The sequence below is a fragment of the Procambarus clarkii genome, chromosome 51, assembly GCF_040958095.1.
Source record: "Procambarus clarkii isolate CNS0578487 chromosome 51, FALCON_Pclarkii_2.0, whole genome shotgun sequence".
NCBI classification, from domain to species: domain Eukaryota; kingdom Metazoa; phylum Arthropoda; class Malacostraca; order Decapoda; family Cambaridae; genus Procambarus; species Procambarus clarkii.
The window spans coordinates 18,412,597-18,431,918 of NC_091200.1; the positions used below are offsets into that span (position 1 = coordinate 18,412,597).

Below are 19,322 nucleotides of genomic sequence, written 5' to 3' on the forward strand. Positions count from 1 at the left end.
GCATGCACTGTGTGTGTGGGAGAACGGATGTACACATATGCCTTCACAAATATGTACAGTATACAGTTCATATTCCATCCTTGTCAGATATGGTATGGCTCTACCCACTCAAAGTGAACATGCTTGGCAAATGGGAAATTCTGTCAGACCCAAGACCAGAGAATTTAGTAGACAGCTATTCACAAAAACATTATGAAAATTAGACATGATTCTACAAAGTAATGTTATAAGAGACAAATGGCAAAATCGAATCCAAACTAAGAACAAGATGTGACTACCTACTCATGGAAAATTAATTCCAAATCATTCTCACCTTTAGCAAATTCCTTTGGTGGATTCTGTGTGGTGGCCAGTACAGTTCCTAGTAGTTTAGCCACGGTGCAGCGAACATCATAGTTGCTATTATCAAAGGAGCGGTAACACAGCTGAGAGAGATTCTCAATCTCGGTTGTGTAGAGGAAAGATGCATGTTTTGTCATTTCCATCAAACACTGTTGAGCATTAAAAATGATTAAATTTCCTACTCAACTCAAACCATCATACAATACAGAAAATACAATACACACATTAGAATTTGAAATTACAGAAATAAAAAGGCTGCTGATTATGAAGATTTGGTGTGAACAAGAATACATTTATGAAAAAACACAAGACAACCAAACATGAAACAAAGGCTCTAAGGATGGAAGCATATCACTTAACTAAATGTAGTCTTGAGCCAACCCTTACCATCACAGAATCAAGTCTAAAGTAATGTTATGAGCCCTGAAGCTGGGGACTTGGTGATGTGGTCACACCTGGCTGGATTCAGTTCTCCACTAATGACTTTTTAACACCAATACAGTATGACCTGGCAGGGACACTTTGAAAAGCTCCCAGCCGTGTTAGTGCAATTTATTTTCTAGCTAAACACCAGCCCCCAACACACGACTAGACAATGGCACCAGCCTCACCCACAGTGCTTGGTGGCTTGCTCCTTGGAAAACAATGACCACCACTAAGGTGCCTTGTGTGTTGGTGACATTTTTGATTGATTTTGAGATACAGGGACAGTGCATTACTTTGGTTTCCAGATACCAGAACAGGGATATTTGTGGTACTGTACCAATATCCTGTCAGATCATTTATTACCCATAATGTTCCTTTCTAAGTGACTGCACCTTTGTCATTCAACAGTTAAATGACCATATATTTGGCTAAAAACAAAGAACTAAAAATACAATATAATATTTTTATCAATGAAAAACATTACTTCCTCAAGAATTTAATAAAAAAAATGTGCACAATTGAGGAAAGCCAAACATTCCAAACTTGTTTGTTTTGTATTAAATAGCCTTCATGTTTAAATATACTGTATCATAAGAGTAAATGGCATTTTTGTCATTTAAATGACAAAATGTCATTCCTGACATTTTTTGGTTTTGATTTTATCTAGTAATGTAGGCTTTCTTGGTTGCTTCAAGTGTCAGTGGCCAGATACCAGCAGCTCTACCCTATGGAACAACAGTAAACTGTAGTACAAAAATGCTTACAAGAGCAGATGCACATCTCACAGGCAGAGCACGATCTGTCAGTCCTATCTTGGCTGCCTTGTATATATCCTTGTGTACATTTCCTGCAGCTGACCCCATACCTGCAGTTATTTTTTCCAACGTTATCATTATTTCTATTCTCAGCTGGGATTCTGCATTTCGTAATGCTTTAATTAATATCTGCACAGTATCTTCATACGAACGACCCATCATGCGGCCAAGCTTCTCATACATTGCTCCAATACATGTAACTGCAGCCCTGAAAAAAAAAAGATAAAATGGAATTGGTATTTTAGTGTCCATAAGTAATGTACTTGATAATACCTAAAAAGAGGACAAAACTAAGTTACAAGAATGAGGGACTAAGTGAGTAAGACTGCACACTGTTGGGAAACAGCAGTCTATCATAACATCACACAATTAAGTGTCATTCCTAATCACAGCTAACATTTAGGACTGTCCCAGGTCATAGATATGCCATTGAAACATAAATGGTTAGATAAAAAACATATTATAGCATATTTTAATTTTTTTGTACTAGATCTGCACCTGCCCCTGTCTGTATACCCCATTTATATTCATACATGCATGTTTAAATACAGGGAATATGAAAATGCTAGAGCAACAACACAGCTTACAGTCTTGTGGGCAAGTAGCTTGGGGAGTCGTCCTTGTTCTTCAGCACATCGTTGCATTTGTTGATTGTATCAAATAGAAGGAAGGTATCTCCAACACTAAAAAGTGTTGCTAAACACCGAGCCACTAATTTCCGTGTTGGTGGGCCAGGAGATTCGTTCATTTGTCCCACCAACTGGGTTACCAATTGTTTCTGACATCCCTTTATGTCTGACTGTAAGATGAAATAATTTTTTAATTGTGGAATACACATCAGCAAATTATCTGTTTGTAATATTTAAATTAAGAAATACATCTAAAGTTCTCTTAAAACATCCAAATTAAATCTGTAATACAAAATGACTGCAGTCTTAAATTTAGGAATTACCATTTTATCATAAATTGCAATATATAAAACAAAGCCCTTCTTCATGAAAAGTATGGTAGATACTGTAATTTAAATGCACTATATTAATACAGTAAGTTAAAAATGAGAAAATATACAGGTCAACATACTGTACATTTGTTAATAGTAGACAGACTAACCTTGTTGGCAGCTTCGAGAACCTTGTCCAAGAATCGTAACCATTCAAATATGAAAATTGGCCGCTTTGCAGGTGGAAGTTGTTGGAGTGCCCCCTCATTGAGTGTCAGGCTATGGCTCAGTTCCATCATGGGAGTTTTCCTATATCTGGTGACATGAAACTGAAAAAATAATTTATATGTAGTTCAAACCTATAACATCTGAATACAGTACTGTTCAGTTATAACAGCCTACAGTTATTTGCGTGTGTACGTGCGCGTGGGTGTGTGTGTGTGTGTGTGTGTACTAACTTATTTGTGCCTGCAGGATCGAGCATTGATTCTTGGATCCTGCTTTTTTCCTCTCCCGAGAAAGCCTTTTTATACCACATTCCCACCTGATTAATACTGCTGCTAGACACCACTTTCAGTTCTAACTCAAGTACAGTATAAAATTGCTGTTGTCAGGGAAAAGGAAGCCTGTGTTGAGGCGTCTATCAAGGTCCCCCTAAGGTCAAACTAATCATCTTCCTCAGAATGCAACCCCACAACAGTTACCTCATGGCTTTTTCTGCCCCTGATTTACTCCTCTCTTGTTCCAGGCAATAATGCAAATGTCTTTGCTTTCTGGCATTTTGGCAGGTGTGGGCTCCAGTTCCGAGACTAATTTGACATTTAGTGGTTAGCCTGTCTAATCTCCTACCATACGATCTCTAATGCAAGGAATGCAAAGGCAACTGTAGCACATAATAATGGGGTTGCCCTATCTCTATACTCTACATCATCAAAGTAGTGACATGGGATCACTTACTGAAATCTAGTTTAAAATTACACATATAAAACCGAAATTAGAGGCATATGAACAGCACTCGCCATGACTTCATAAAAAAAGCGCTCTGTTCTTTTTACAATTTTTACAAAGATTTCCTACTATCAGACTGAAATATTTAACTTTCTTAAAGAAAGAGTAATTTGCATAGATATGCTGCTGCTAACAGTCTGATATAATCCTGTTTACTGTGCCTGCTTATTGTCTGTACCAGTATTTTTAGAGTCAGAATTGACAAATATGGTATAGCACTTTCATCCACGTCAACTGGAAAGTGGTTATGGTTCTCTAAAGCCTTTTCGCACTATTTATCTAATAAATTAAGGTTGGCAAGCACTGGAAAGTTGTACGGTCGGTACCTAACTACGAGGCCCAGTAGGCCTATACGAATGGCCATTCTAAATTTTTCTAGGCCCTCTGTTGACCCTCATCTCCACTCATTTTTATCTTCCAGCCACCAGCAACTCTACTCATACCGTGTCTTACTTATATTACTGGTGGTATTCACGTGTTGTGAGGTGTACCTGAGGGAGGGGGGTGAGTAAGGCCGCAGGAGTGGATCTGCTACACCTCCGTCAGCTGTGTTGACAAGACACAAGCACTACAGCACACGCTGGGCTATATGCTTTTTCACAACTCTCAATATCTCTTTTTATATTAAAATTTCAATATCAATTCTTTCCTTGCAACAAAAAAAGAATTTAGAGGTATGTGTATATATAAACACTATATTTGTATTTGTTTATCAAAATATATTTGCAGTGGTTTAGATAAGAATGTTTTATAGACTGAACTAAGTGGGAGAAAGTGCAATCCACAGGAGATCCAAGAACGCGCACACTTTGAGTCGAACATAAGTGAATCGCTCTGCGGCTCCATCTGTCAGTTACTTAATTTACCTGAGGGCCACCATTTTCCTAGTGATCTGAGCAGGGACAGAAAGACAGCTGTTTGTCAAAGGTTCCCCCATTTTCCTGAAGATTTTTGTCAATAGAATTTTGGACTGCAGTAATATCGGCTTCAGTGGGTACACGGTTCCATGCGTCTCCTGAAAAAAAAAGAATCTCCTGTTTTGTCCTACATTGTGGCTTCTTGAGCTTCAAGCTTTTATTTTTTTATTATTTTATTCATTTATATGGAATATATGGTCATCAATTTGTTTTCCATAAATCAGGTTTCACTTCCAAGTTAGTTTTTAGTTTAGTTCATTTATTATTCACCCCATACCCATCTTGTGGGCGGTAGTGGAAAGGGTTACAGAGGCACATAATGGGCTCAGGGACTGAACCCCACAATTCATTTAGCTAAGAAAGTTACAATCTTGATGAGCTAGTTACAAAATTCAATATAAGTTGTAATGGGTTCGAGATCGACCACAAGTACAGTTTCTAAATTAAGCAACTGACATATTTGGAGAGCTAGTGTCACAATTGATATGTCTGTCTTGTCAATGAGCAATCTGAGAGCAGCAATACACCGAGAACTTCAACAAGATCTTGTAGATCTGAGGCAAAGTGAAATTGACACCAGTAATTCCATCTATCATCATACTATCATGCAAGAGGAGCCACACATCTATGGATCATCCAATAAAATCAGCAGACTTCTAGATGTTACTACTGCTCGGCTTAGACTCGGTTACAAGTATCTCTGGGAATTCTCATTATCTGCCGATGAAGACCTGACCAAATGTAAACTGTGTCAATAAAATTATTCGCACACCCTCCGTCACTATGTGATGGAGTGCGAAAAGATACGTGAATTTAGAGACAATTCTATAACCAATGTTCCAGCGATGTGTAAATATTTCATTCCAAATGATCTGCTACCAGAAATTTTAGCCAAATATCCCCAGTTTGCTAACTGTAGGTAGTAACTGAGTGATTGTAACCTATCCACCGCTGCCCACTGGATAATGCAAGGAAGCATTATATTTTTCAAACGCAAATGACTCTTAGTTCCTGTTTCATCTCGTTGTGAACCATGTGCAAAATAACGTTAAATTCGTGAGAACTCATCAGTATGGCACAATGTTATATTCGTTTATATTCATGGTCAGCATGTACTTTCTCTATAAACCAGATATCACAGCTTATTCGTCCAAAGGTTCATATTTATCTTTCTCGTAACTTACATTAACACTATAAAACTGCTAAATGTTCAACTACTCTTACCTTTACGTAGGCCAGGTCTCAGCTGCACCTGTTCACCCGTCTGGAGATATAATTGGAGTGACAGACTTGCACTGTTGTTGTTGTTTCAGATTTAGCTACTCAGAACGAAGTGTCCATGTAGCACGGGCTATGGTGAGCCCGTAACAGACCTGCACTTGGCGCGCATCTCTTATACACAGCTCCACGTGGCGCCATTCTCATTTGTCGTGATCTTTTCCCACCATAATTAATACTCATTATCTTCATTTTAATGCCATAATGAATGTTATATTTTCGCCTTCTGCCGCTCGATTTTTTATTTTTGTTTGACTATAACAGTCCAAGAGTAACATGAGAAGTCTGGAAGCCTTTCATTATTAACAGAGAGAATTAAAATTTTCCACAATATTTATAAACTGTATTGATGTGCCTGTGAAGTTCAATCTTCCCGCCACATCATACAATTCAACCAATATCTTACGATTTCCTCCTATACTAAACATTATCGACACTTGTTAGCTTTACGAAAACATATTTCGGTAAGTCCCAAGAGCCTCCGTTTCCCGCCCACACCATACTTCTCCGCCATTTTTTACCCTTGTCTACCAAGGTGTCCCCTCCCTTCACTGGCATGGCACTGCCATGTCCAGAAAATTTGTTATGACACTGTTATTTAAATAAAGGTTAATCGTTATCTTTTCCATACTTTTATCTTTATACTAGTCCTAAACTACAACCTCAGTGCTATTATAGAGCTAGGCAAGGAAATTTCTTAAACCTCCCTTGATAAGGCTACAACTTTATTTTAATATGAAATATCATAGCTAGGTTTAATTACAGCACTATTTATGCGTTTTATTAACCATATAGCCACAATTAAGTTATCAACCACGGCAATCAAGATCAGAATATATTTCGAACCACACCCCCACGGCTGTAACCACCATTTATCCGCCACTATATCTGTCGGCCCCAGCATTATGGCTAAGTTATTAACCAGTAAAACGCGGCTGTTGTTTAACCAAAAATGAGGTTCGAAAAATTGTGATATGTAACGCAGAAAAGTGGCGTTGTGAACAGTGATGTTACGTGATGAGTCATTGACCATTTTTTATAATTTTAGGCCAAAAATCATTGGCTGTCTTATGCGTTACCCGTAGAGAAGAAATAAGGCAAAGGATTAGTGTAAATGCCTTAGGGCATTATTTTTGTAAAATACGTGTTAGCTACTTGATACATATGCCAGAGTATACTGACCTTGCCTTTATTTCACCTCATTTTTATTCTTGTACAATTGATGTTCTCAGGAGGATTTGTAATGTTGAAGTTTTTTTTTTAATGATGAACAGTAAACACGCGTATGATTTTCTGCTCCCACATATAACTCCTAGAGTAGAGGAGGCATATCCACTCTTTAAATGGCGAGTAATATGGCCAAACCTTCATGTTAATAAATTTATTGCCACAAAACAACGTGAATTATTGTATCCCTATATTCATGAGACAATACAAATGGTAGGTTGTTGATGTTGGGCATTAAGGACAACAATAGATGTGACCAATGTACTGAAATTGAAAATATGCATATATTTTATTTCTGTAAGCAGAAAGCTGTTCTTGTAAACTGGATTACAGACACACTTAAAGCTTTATGTGGACCAAGCATTAGAGTGGATTTAAAGAGAGTTTTTAATGTTTCATATTGATATAAAATGCAAGAAAATTAAGACTACAGTAATTATGCTACTTTCTGATTACATTTTGTTGTGTGTGGATAGGCAGGCAAGAGGGTTATTCAGTAGACAAAATATTTAAATTCTTGCGAGGCAGGATCAAGTATTGTATAACATTTGGGGTTTATGGCTCATGCTCTGTGATGATATGTAAATATGATCATTATATTGTATATTATTTAATAAAGAAAAAATATATAACACACAATGTGCTATATTGTCTAGGTTTAGTGTTTTGGCTTATATTTTGTGCCCTGTACAAAATGTGAAATTTGTGTGGGTCCAGTCGTACATTTTTGTACATTTGACTAAATAGTTGATGTAAGTACTAACATATTAGGAGGATGGTTGGTTTACTTTTACTTATTTTATTTAGTGGAAGACCACAAGTGTTAACAAATCACATAAATCATAAAGGTGTTTACGCTAACCTGTAAAAAGCTGTTTACGCTACGCTAAAGCTGTTTACGCTAACCTGTAAAAAGCTGTTACGCTAACCTGTAAAAAGCTGTTTACGTTAATCTGTAAAAATCTGTTTACGCTACGCTAAAGTTGTTTACCCTAACCTATAAAAAGCTGTTTACGCTTACCATAACACTGTATATGTACCTTTCAATGGGTGTTGTTTTGTTGCTTTGGTTTAACCTATTGGCTGTAGTCTTCGCGTCAAACACCATCGTCTTGTCCTCTACAATACTTTGGTGAAACTGCCTGTACACTGTATGAGACACTTAAGGAACACTAAAGAAGTGTCAAGTCTGCAGACACATATCATGATCTCTTCTGTCATGTTAAGGACTCTTAAATCTTCTTGTCCTGAGAAATTCTTTTAGTCCAGGACTAAATTATACTGGCTGGTCACAATAATCATCGACGACCGGGCCGCGGGGACGCTAAGCCCCGGAAGCACCTCAAGGTAGGTAGGTAGGAGGTTACCAGAGCCCAAACACTAAGCTCATCTAGTTTCATACGGGCACAGTTTTTGTTTTTTTTACAACATATAGTTGTTATACAATTTAAATATTCACTTCATAAATCAACTATCTAGATATACACAGCTTGTATCAGTCGTCTAAAAAGTAAATTAAATAAATCACGGTAGTGTATACTTTTGTATTATTTTTGTCAATGTATTTAGAAAAAACTTACATTATGCAGATCAAGCAAGGAGGAGGTCCCACCTGTGATGGAGAGTACACAGAGCGGCGGGGGCCTTACGTCTGGCCACCTCCCCCCATCAGGAAGGTAATATTCCGTGAGGTTGTGGGTTAATATTCCTAATTGAACGAGCTAATCCCACGTACCGTCAGGAGGCCACACCAGCTTGTCGATCATTAGTTAAGAGCTGCCATTACCCGAGGCAGTTACTGGCAGCAATTATACTAGTAATGGTAATGTCTTCTCATAGATATAACAACATAGGATAAAAATCCACACATGTGTGATGTGAAAATTATTTAAGGAATTTACACTCAAGTCTTTCGCACTCTCCTGAGTGCTTTGTCAAGGTCTGAGTGTGTGATTAGGACGAGACTTACATCTTAACGTCTAATGAATTATTAGACGTTGAGATGTAAGTCGCGTCCCAATTACAAACTCGGACCTTGACAAACCACTCAGGAGAGTGCGAAAGACTTGGTGTATACAGGCGATGAGTCACAGTAACGTGGCTGAAGTATGTTGACCAATCCACACACTGTCCGAAACGCTTTGCTTAATAGTGGCTTTAGGCATTGTATGTACTAGCTCTGTCTATAAATCCATCAATTTTTGTATCTTACCTTGTATGTATGTACTTTACCTGAATAAATATTTGTATTTGTATTTAGAAAATGAAGGGACGACGACGTTTAGATCCATCCTGGACCATTCTCACAATCGACTTGAGAATGGTCCAGGACGGATCGAAACGTCGTCGTCCCTTCATTTTCTAGTGTGTGGATTGGTCAACGACTGGTCAACGACTTTGTGTAAATTCCATACATAAATTTAACAAATTCATAACTGTGGGTTCACAAATTCACAAGTATGGGTTTTTATCCTAAATGATGCTAGTAACGGCGCCGCTGGCGTTCCCCCAATCTTCGTTCCCGTGAAATAATTCCGGGTCGTACTTTACATAAAAACACCAACTTCATTGTCAACTGAAATTAGACTGTCTTTGCTCTTGATAATGATTAAATGAAAAAATTAAACAAAAATGACGCAAAAATCCAATTGCTTATTTATCACTGTCTTTGCAGAACCCTGAGTTACATTGGGGTTCCTTGGGCCCCAATTTTGAGAAATGGGACCCCCCAATGTTCTTTAAACAGAGTCATTTACACTTATGGTAAAGTACTGTAGATACTTTCCAGTTGCCTCAAATTTGTGATAAAGTTACATGGCTTGTACTCTTCAGTTGTTGTTAACCTACAGTGCATGGGCAAGTAGTGCACAAAGACACTTGTAGTGTAAGGTTACAGAAATTATATGCATTATCAACAAATGGCAAACTTGGGATAATTGGGCAAGTTTTTTTTATATATTTTCCCGTATGACAAGAATGACAGTTCTTGAATATTAATGATATACAGTAATTTTCTAAATGTTCGATTTTTGTAAAGGTATATCGAGTTTTTATTGGAAGAGTCCTAGATACACATGGTTCTTCCTGCATAATATTGCATTCTGACGAGATAATAGATTCCACGCTGTCTCAGGTTAATTAAATTATGCTATAGTTCCCTTTTATTAGTGCCTTCGAGTTCTTTCTTAAAAGGAGGAATATTCTCTGGTTAACTTATTAGTTATATGATGCATTCAGGCCAATATGGAATGGTATGGTTAGAAAATTACAAGCTTACAAATCAAGGAATCAACTTGTTCCCGTGTGTTAACCAGTCGAATATAAAACTCCTTTACAAATATTTGGGGTGCATCAGGTATCCTTAATCCCTAATACCGATAATGTATGGTGGATCATTCTGTCAGAGTCCAACTCCAGTATGGGAAGTCAAGAGAAATTCATTGTTTACCTCAACCTAGCAGGTATGTACTGTACAGCTTTCGATGGAATAAATTGATTAAAGACACACATACGGCTAGGTGAATAATGTTTCAGGTGTTTAATAAGTGATAATGTTAAAGTTTGTTTCCCCCAACATAACTAGGAAAATTATAAATAATTATTTATACAGTTTATTTACACTGTACACTTTAGGATATGAAAGCTGCTTGACCTAACATGATAAATGCAATACATTTATGCTTAATAACTACATAAATATATGTAAGCTGCAGAAAGAATAACATGAAACAACTAATATATTTTACATATTAAAAATATAAAAATCTTGGAACTCGTGTAAAATATAATTGTATATAAAATCCAATTTAAACCTTAAATATCAGACCATACATTAACATCCACAATAATAACAATTATAAAAAAATGGAGTATTAGAATGAGGAATGTCAATGTGTACAATTGCAGACCGAAATTAAATAATCATAAATAATTAATGGCCTTCGTGGGCAACAATGTTAGCTTTTGAGGTGACCATATATAGTTGTATTAGCTGCTGTCTAAATTATATCACTTTGTGCAGACGATTAGTCACAATAACGTGGGTGAAGAAGGGAAGAGGAAAAGCGCCAAGCCATTACGACTGTATAGCACTTGGCAAGGATCAGGATATGGATTTGGGATGGGTCGGGGGATTGAACGCTGACCTGCATGAAGCGAGACCGTCGCTCTACCGTCCAGCCCAAGCGGTTGGGTAGGTGAGTTCACGCCCAACCCACACATTTGACAAACGAAGAACCGACGACAAATCCTGTCCGTCTTGAACCAATATAAAAGCGTGTAATAGCACTTATTTTGATTTCGTTGGTTAAATACTAAAATTGCACACTGATGTATAACTTTTTATACATTACATAACCGTTAATTATCCTGTATGCAAAAGTTATCCAAGATAATAGCCCATACTAATACATCTGCTAACAGTAAGTACAACTCTTTGAACATATTTAATTGAAGTAGTAAAAGGAATGTCATCGCGCGAAAATAAAGAGGATTACAGTAGTACCTCCTGTAGGCCTACCGTATTATTACTACAACCTCCCATTTTGAATACCACTTGCAACGAGGCTAGTCTCGGGCATGAACTGGATGCTGGTCAGGTTAGTCTGGTCAAGTTTGAAAACCGAGTAGTTGAGAGCAAGCATGAGGCTCCTCCTGCTCCTGCTCCTCTGGCCTGAGTGTCCTGGCAAGATGCCAGCCTCCTCGTCCGGTCCTCTCGCTCCCTCACCCTGACCTTGGCGTCGACCCACAACTACTGCGCAAGTGGTGGTCGCTACACCTTCAACCGAATAAGGTAATTTCGTTTACAGTACGAGTTGCAAGAAGGTGAAATCTAGCCCTCTTTAATTAATGATGGCTCAAATATTCAGCAGCTAATATAGGCATACCATATACACACAAATATCAACACACTTTCATTATCCTCTTAGAAAATACAGCAGCTTTAAATCAGTACATGACAGTATAACTATCAAGTAAATGGAAGAAACACAAATTGAACTGAAGACTATCCTGACCCCCTATGTTATCCCAACCCGGCGGCCAACTCTCACAATGTACATCCTTGCTGGACCGAGGGGTAAGAATTCGATAATTAAGTTTTCAAGCAAAGGTAAAAACTAAACTTTTAGGGTGGCTACCTGGCTCATGGGGGAAATGCTTGTTCTATCATACTGCAGACATCATATACATTACCCCTCTTTAATGGATCATTAACGCCGCCTTATATTAAAGGACTCCAGCAAACTAAACAATTCCTATTGAATATGCCACTTGGTATGACGGGTATCTATCTTAAATATACAGGAGATTTATTTGCAAAGCCAATTCTGCCTCGTGACGTCACCACGATGAAAACGTACGACTTTGCCACTTAAGTCAGATTTGAGTCTGCAGTTTGGTATATTACATTACATAACTGATATGAAGCAAAGTGGACCGACAGAGAACTGTACACAATGTCAAGTGGAGGTAGCCCTGGTGGCAGCTCCGTCCACCAAGACTGTAATCCAGTATACGCAACAGAAAATATGAGCTCTATATTACTTCTATAAGGCTCATTTTCTATAAACGCAACTATATGGCGCCGGATGTTCCAAGGTGGTATAAATCTTGTATATAAATACATCTGAGTTTTTTCAAAATGTTATTTTTCAATAATATTAACTTTTCTATATACTTCAAAAGAATGATACAATGATGATTGTGTAAGCTTCTGTTCCACATCATTTGTAATAAGTAATCAGTCACCATAGGCAAAATTGTTATACAAAATGACAGTTTACAACTGCTTTGGTAAACAGTCTTGTCTTTTATAGCAAATATAGTTTCAAGTTATAAGTAACATTTGCTTAGGAACTTTCCAGCATTAGAAAATAAAATTCATAGCCACATGACTATGTCCATAATTGGATATTTTCACTCGTTTAGTACTTCTTAAACTTTATAGTGTCGACTGTACGAGTTCGTTAAGTTTTCTATGTAAATGTAATGACCTGTTACACTGCATTATTCTAAGATGTGTAGATATATTCTTGATTCTCAAGTCCTGTTATCAGCACCCGGCTGGTGGCACTACTAGGACGAGGGAAGCACCACAGGTCTGCAGACAGACTGATCACTTTACGGCCAGATATCCCAGTCACAGTGCTCACTGGTGGAGCTCAATATGCTAACCTATTTCACTCACGCAAGCTACACCTATCAAGTCTTCACTCAACTCACCAGTGCACAATATTTCACTAAGCACAATTCGATTCTTAATTTCTCCACTCTCAGTGATGTATCACACTGGCACCTTTCTCACCGCCATGTGCAGTTGCACAATATTCTGCTAGTTCAGCACTAACATCAACTAAAGCACACTTTAGAGAGAGAGGAGAAGTTGGCACGTTTAATAGCAGGGAAGGTTCACCCATCCACGCTCCTGACTCAAGTCATTCCTCTGACTCTGAACTAAGTCATCACTAATAAACAGTAGTTAAAACATCACTTTATCGATCTAAACTAATTTACCAAGCAAGACGGAGTCTCTACTCTACTGCTTTGTGTCTGGAGTGTCCGTGGGCAGCTCCACCACTGTATGGGGTTGGAGTGGTGGCGGGCTACTCTTTATTTTAGAGAACGCCTGAAGAGAAAAAAATCGTGCCTTGTCGCAGGCGTCGACAGTAGTCACGTGTTGAAAGTTACAAGGAGAGGAAATATCTGTTTTCTTTGGTGCTTTGTACTTCTGGACTTTTTCTTTCGTCTTATTCTTCTTCTTGCCCGGACCAGAGAGAGAGATGTTAGCCGGATCAGCTGTGAGGCGTTCGATGTGGCTGTGAAATTCGCTGGCAGCTCGTCCGTCGTTGAAGGAGAAGCCCATGCGACGACGGTGATCAGAGGACAAGTAGAGTGTGTGGAATTGTGGCTCCTGAGCGCGATATGACGTCAAGTTATCCACTACATCTCTCCAGAGAGCAAAACCAGTTCCCTTTTCTGCCAAAATGAGTTGCAGACGCCGTTTATCGCGCGAGCGGGTCTCGCCCTGGTCAAGCAACAGGATGGGTACCCCTGTATACTTGAGTTCCCACGTGCCGTGTGTGGAGCCGGCCCCGCCCTCGATGTAGAGGTTGGCCATCGTGCGGCACACCCACAGCTGAGTTTTATGACCACGGAAGAAGGTCTCTATCCGCGACACATCTTCATCTGTGACCGCCAAGGGATCCTCTGCATCGTCTCTCCGGTCCGTCAGGGCCCGCAGCGAGTCGTACTTCTCGTTGATGCGTCGCACCGCTTCAGCCTGAAATATCAACACTTTGTCAACACCAAATAATGTATTTAAACAAGCATTCAAGTATACAATCAATAACTGAAAATTAAAAAGCAGTTAAGTCGTTATAATCCATATTATACATGTGTAATATTTAGTTATTTTTCATGGGAAGGCAGTCGTGATCATTGTAAGGAAGGGAAAGGAACTATCAAGGGAAAGCGCCAAGCCATTACACCTATATATAGCACTGGGAAGGGGTCAGGATAATTACGGGCTAGTCATGCCCGTGCCACCTCTTGGGTGGCTTAATCTTTATCAATCAATCGGTCAGGATAAGTTACAGCCCCGCTCCTGTGTCAGGTAAGTCCACTACGGGCTCACTATAGTCCGTAGTGGCTATGAAACAACAACAGGTCAAGATAAGGATTTGGGATGGGACGGGGGGAATGAATGGTGCCCAACCACTTGGACATAAGAACAAAGGTAACTGCAGAAGGCCTATTGGCCCATACGAGGCAGCTCCTACGGTCGGGGATTGAACACCGACTTGCATGAAGCAAGACCATCGCTCTAGGAAGCACCAGCCACGACAAAACTAACCTCCTTAGACGCAGCTGCTTTGCGAATATCGATGGCGGAGGAATAGATAGGTTCCTTAGCCTCCTTGGGGGTATGGTCGACTTCCTCCTCGTCCTCGGCAGCCTGGTAGACAAACAGGTGAGGCGTGGAGGCATAGTGAGGCACATGCCTAGCCACGCCCACCTCGTTCAGTGTAGAGCCGCCCCTTACGCCGCCCATTGTCATGCTGTTCCTGGACGTGTTGCTGGTACTCTTGCCGCACCGCTCCGAGCACTCCTGGGTCCCCTGGCACATCCTACACCCACGGTTCCTCCACCTCTACTTCACCTGCTCTTGCTGCTGCTGCTGCTTCCTCTAGCTACGCACCGCGGCACTGCCCATACGCTACGCCCAATTGGACGCACCTCACAAGACTCCTGTAGCCTTGATAGAATCTACAAATTCATATTTTCAGAACAAAACACTGATAGTAGCTCTCTACAGGGCTTACACCACACTGGTTTGATCTCTCCACTGTCCTCTCAAGTTCACTGATATTAAACTTCATGTTAACACCGTCATAAACATATTAGTTCATTAGTTTAACGCTGTGACAAGTATTTTATCAAGAATGTTCCTGGTCGTCGCGTACACTGTTCACCACTACTCTGTATGCCAACCCTGCCTGATACAGAGCCTCCAGTATCCAAGGGCAGATGTTCACTATCCCGAGGACTCGCTCTCAATGAAAGAAAACCGAAGTCCCGCGACGTTGAAGCCCAGTTACGTCACTGATTCTTGGCCAATAAGCAGGGCCACTGCTTTCCAGTAGAACTACGTCACTCCTTTATTAAGCCAATGATGAGATCAGCATCTGATGTCACAGTCCAATGAGGTGTGCGTTGGACGTCTACGTCACGGCCAAGGAGCCAATGGGGAGCCTGTAAAGAAAGGAGAGTCATGAGTCAGCGCGTAAACATAGCAGGTGAATAGTGTGCCCGCAGGTCGCAGGTAGAAGGTGCACCGCAGAGTACCCATTATATCATGACAGCAAGAGAACACTCGCACTATTAAGCCAAACTAAAACAAAACAAGTTATATTAGGGAATTATCACAACAGTTGGTAAGTCTAAGATTTTTTTTAGCAGCTGAAAGTTCGTTATTCTTGTGTCGGTTCAGAGGTTCAGTTCCCGGGCCATTAAATGCGTCTGTAACCTTTCCACTGCCGCCCACGGGATGGGTATGGGGGTACACTGCCGCCCACGGGATGGGTATGGGGGTACACTGCCGCCCACGGGATGGGTATGGGGTACACTGCCGCCCACGGGATGGGTATGGGGGTACACTGCCGCCCACGGGATGGGTATGGGGGTACACTGCCGCCCACGGGATGGGTATGGGGGTACACTGCCGCCCACGGGATGGGTATGGGGTACACTGCCGCCCACGGGATGGGTATGGGGTATACTGCCGCCCACGGGATGGGTATGGGGGTACACTGCCGGCCACGGGATGGGTATGGGGGTATACTGCCGCCCACGGGATGGGTATGGGGGTACACTGCCGGCCACGGGATGGGTATGGGGGTACACTGCCGCCCACGGGATGGGTATGGGGTACACTGCCGGCCACGGGATGGGTATGGGGGTATACTGCCGCCCACGGGATGGGTATGGGGGTACACTGCCGGCCACGGGATGGGTATGGGGGTACACTGCCGCCCACGGGATGGGTATGGGGTACACTGCCGGCCACGGGATGGGTATGGGGGTATACTGCCGCCCACGGGATGGGTATGGGGGTACACTGCCGGCCACGGGATGGGTATGGGGTACACTGCCGCCCACGGGATGGGTATGGGGTACACTGCCGCCCACGGGATGGGTATGGGGTACACTGCCGGCCACGGGATGGGTATGGGGGTATACTGCCGCCCACGGGATGGGTATGGGGGTACACTGCCGGCCACGGGATGGGTATGGGGGTACACTGCCGCCCACGGGATGGGTATGGGGGTACACTGCCGCCCACGGGATGGGTATGGGGGTACACTGCCGCCCACGGGATGGGTATGGGGGTACACTGCCGCCCACGGGATGGGTATGGGGGTACACTGCCGCCCACGGGATGGGTATGGGGGTACACTGCCGCCCACGGGATGGGTATGGGGGTACACTGCCGCCCACGGGATGGGTATGGGGGTACACTGCCGCCCACGGGATGGGTATGGGGGTACACTGCCGCCCACGGGATGGGTATGGGGGTACACTGCCGCCCACGGGATGGGTATGGGGGTACACTGCCGCCCACGGGATGGGTATGGGGGTACACTGCCGCCCACGGGATGGGTATGGGGGTACACTGCCGCCCACGGGATGGGTATGGGGGTACACTGCCGCCCACGGGATGGGTATGGGGGTACACTGCCGCCCACGGGATGGGTATGGGGGTACACTGCCGCCCAAGGAATAGGTTGCATAATAAATGAATAAAATAGACAATATTGTGTCCGGTAGATCTCTGTATTGGTCTAACTCATGCCAGCGCCCGACAAAAACAGGTTCACATTTTATACTACTGGAAGACTGAAGGTATGATAAACTAACAATCTGTACAATCATTGTAACAATCTAGGCCTAGATAAGCAATTCTAGCCATAATATGCTCATTCTAAAACCTGATTTAGTACACACAAGCTATACTAGACCCAGGAAAGCTTAGGTTATGTTAGCTTATTTCCTTTATCCTTGGGCTCTGCAAAATCAACAATTCAAATTATGAACTTTTTGGCGCGTTCAACGGCCCAGATTTTGTACATTCCATACATAGTTGCGTACGCACACATCCGGGTCTCCAAATCACTGCTGGATACTCTGGTAAATGCAGTGAGGGAACAGTGCCTAGTTGTCCCAGCCCAGCCTAGGATTAGCTTGCAGGGGCCAGATTCACGAAAGCACTTACGCAAGCACTTAAGAACGAGTACATCTTTCCTCAATCTTTGAAGGCTTTGGTTACATTTATTAAACAGTTTACAAGCATGAAAACTTCCCATTCAACTGTTGTTATTGTTATAAACAGCCTCCTGGTGCTTCGGAGCTCATTAACTGTTTAATAATTGGAAACAAAGCCGCCAAAGATTGAGAAAAGATGTACAGGTTCGTAAGTGTTTGCATAAGTGCTTTCGTGAATCTGGCCCCAGGTCTTCTAGCTTGCCAGATCAAAGTGCCAACGACAGTATCACACAGGTGGACCCTTATATACATTTCTGTAACGAGGCTTATAACTCGACATAACGATGAACAAAAACTGATTATCTTGCCAGTCTTAATATAGACCAGCCTCTAGAACATTTTCAGTTCTATATTTGAGCGGCAGATAGGGATTGACAGCCGGTCACGCCCCCTGTCTCTCCATCGACCTTACACTACTGGACTTAACATTCACCACTGCTGCTTTAACCACGGCATGACGCAATGCAGGCATGCCGCGTGATATTAATAAGTGGGGAATGCATTTGGATAGGCGAGTGCTGTACAAGGCTAGTCATAAGACTGATCACTAAGGGGACCGAGTGCTGTACAAGGCTAGTCATAAGACTGATCACTAAGGGGACCGAGTGCTGTACAAGGCTAGTCATAAGACTGATCACTAAGGGGACCGAGTGCTGTACAAGGCTAGTCATAAGACTGATCACTAAGGAGACCGAGTGCTGTGCAAGGCTAGTCGTAAGAGAAGATACTAAGGTGCAAGAGGACAACATTTTAGCTACATTATCTTAAGAGGAGATGGCAGCGAACAAGGTCGCTTTATTTAGCATACTGAAGAATGGCGAGATCATTTAGCCAATTGAATGTTGACAATGATCTATTGTCAAGGCGAAATCCTGTACAGGAATATACCTGTGAATGTCCTTGTGAAGGGCGTTTAGTATTGGTTGGCGCGAACCCGCCAGTGACGCACCGCCTGCAAGAACATCCTCCTCCTTCCATCCTTCATCCTCTCATCTCGTGGCCGTCGCCTCCATACGCCTAGCTTCTTGCAGGCGACCATCAGAGGAACACAGACACTTTACACCATAATTAGTTTTCTATCTCACTCTTCCAAGTTAAGAGTGTTGGCTACTCACTGTGACGATGCTCGTCTCAAGCAGGGCATTGTGTTGGTTGTTTGCTTGCTGTAGTAGTCTAATTGTGCTTGAGGGGGATATTGAACTCTAGCTCTCTGGGTCAGCCTCTTAATCTTCACATTCGACTGATGTATAGGTTTCAAAAGGCTATTGGGCTTAATGTCTGTATGGATCCTTTGGGTACTTAGGTTGCGTCTTCTTTGTTCGCGCGTCTTCCATTCCAAATAGTCCGACAGTGTCTATTTCTCTGATACTATTTTACACAGACACATTAGAAAGAACGTTTTCACAGTTTAAAGTTTAGAGCTTAAAGTTTAGCATGTTAACTAACACACAAGATCTGCTGTTTCTTCTCATTTCTCTACTATTATCATTGCCTAAAGCAAACAAGCTTCAAGTCGGAAGAGTGGCTATGGTTGCTGGTAACGATCAT

General features: G+C 41.7%; 2 protein-coding genes across 11 annotated transcripts in view; both read right to left on the reverse strand.

Moving 5' to 3' along the window:
• The window catches only part of LOC123774551 (HEAT repeat-containing protein 5B), a 45,545-nt gene extending 41,437 nt beyond the window's left edge, over window positions 1–4,108 (reverse strand). The window contains 5 exon segments of the mRNA XM_045768903.2: window positions 314–491; window positions 1,533–1,791; window positions 2,171–2,382; window positions 2,694–2,852; window positions 4,023–4,108. Of these exon segments, the coding sequence (XP_045624859.2) occupies window positions 314–491; window positions 1,533–1,791; window positions 2,171–2,382; window positions 2,694–2,822 (778 nt within the window). The 5' untranslated portion in view covers window positions 2,823–2,852; window positions 4,023–4,108.
• A 6,443-nt stretch (window positions 4,109–10,551) lies between these two features.
• Window positions 10,552–19,322, reverse strand: part of MESR3 (misexpression suppressor of ras 3) — a 187,868-nt gene continuing 179,097 nt past the window's right edge. For all 10 annotated transcript variants that reach the window (XM_069304053.1, XM_045768896.2, XM_069304054.1 and 7 more), the window contains 2 exons: window positions 14,806–15,704; window positions 10,552–14,232 (listed from right to left, as the gene is read on the reverse strand). In XM_069304053.1, the coding sequence (XP_069160154.1) occupies window positions 13,489–14,232; window positions 14,806–15,078 (1,017 nt within the window). In that variant the 5' untranslated portion in view covers window positions 15,079–15,704 and the 3' untranslated portion in view covers window positions 10,552–13,488. The remainder of the gene's footprint in view (window positions 14,233–14,805; window positions 15,705–19,322) is intronic.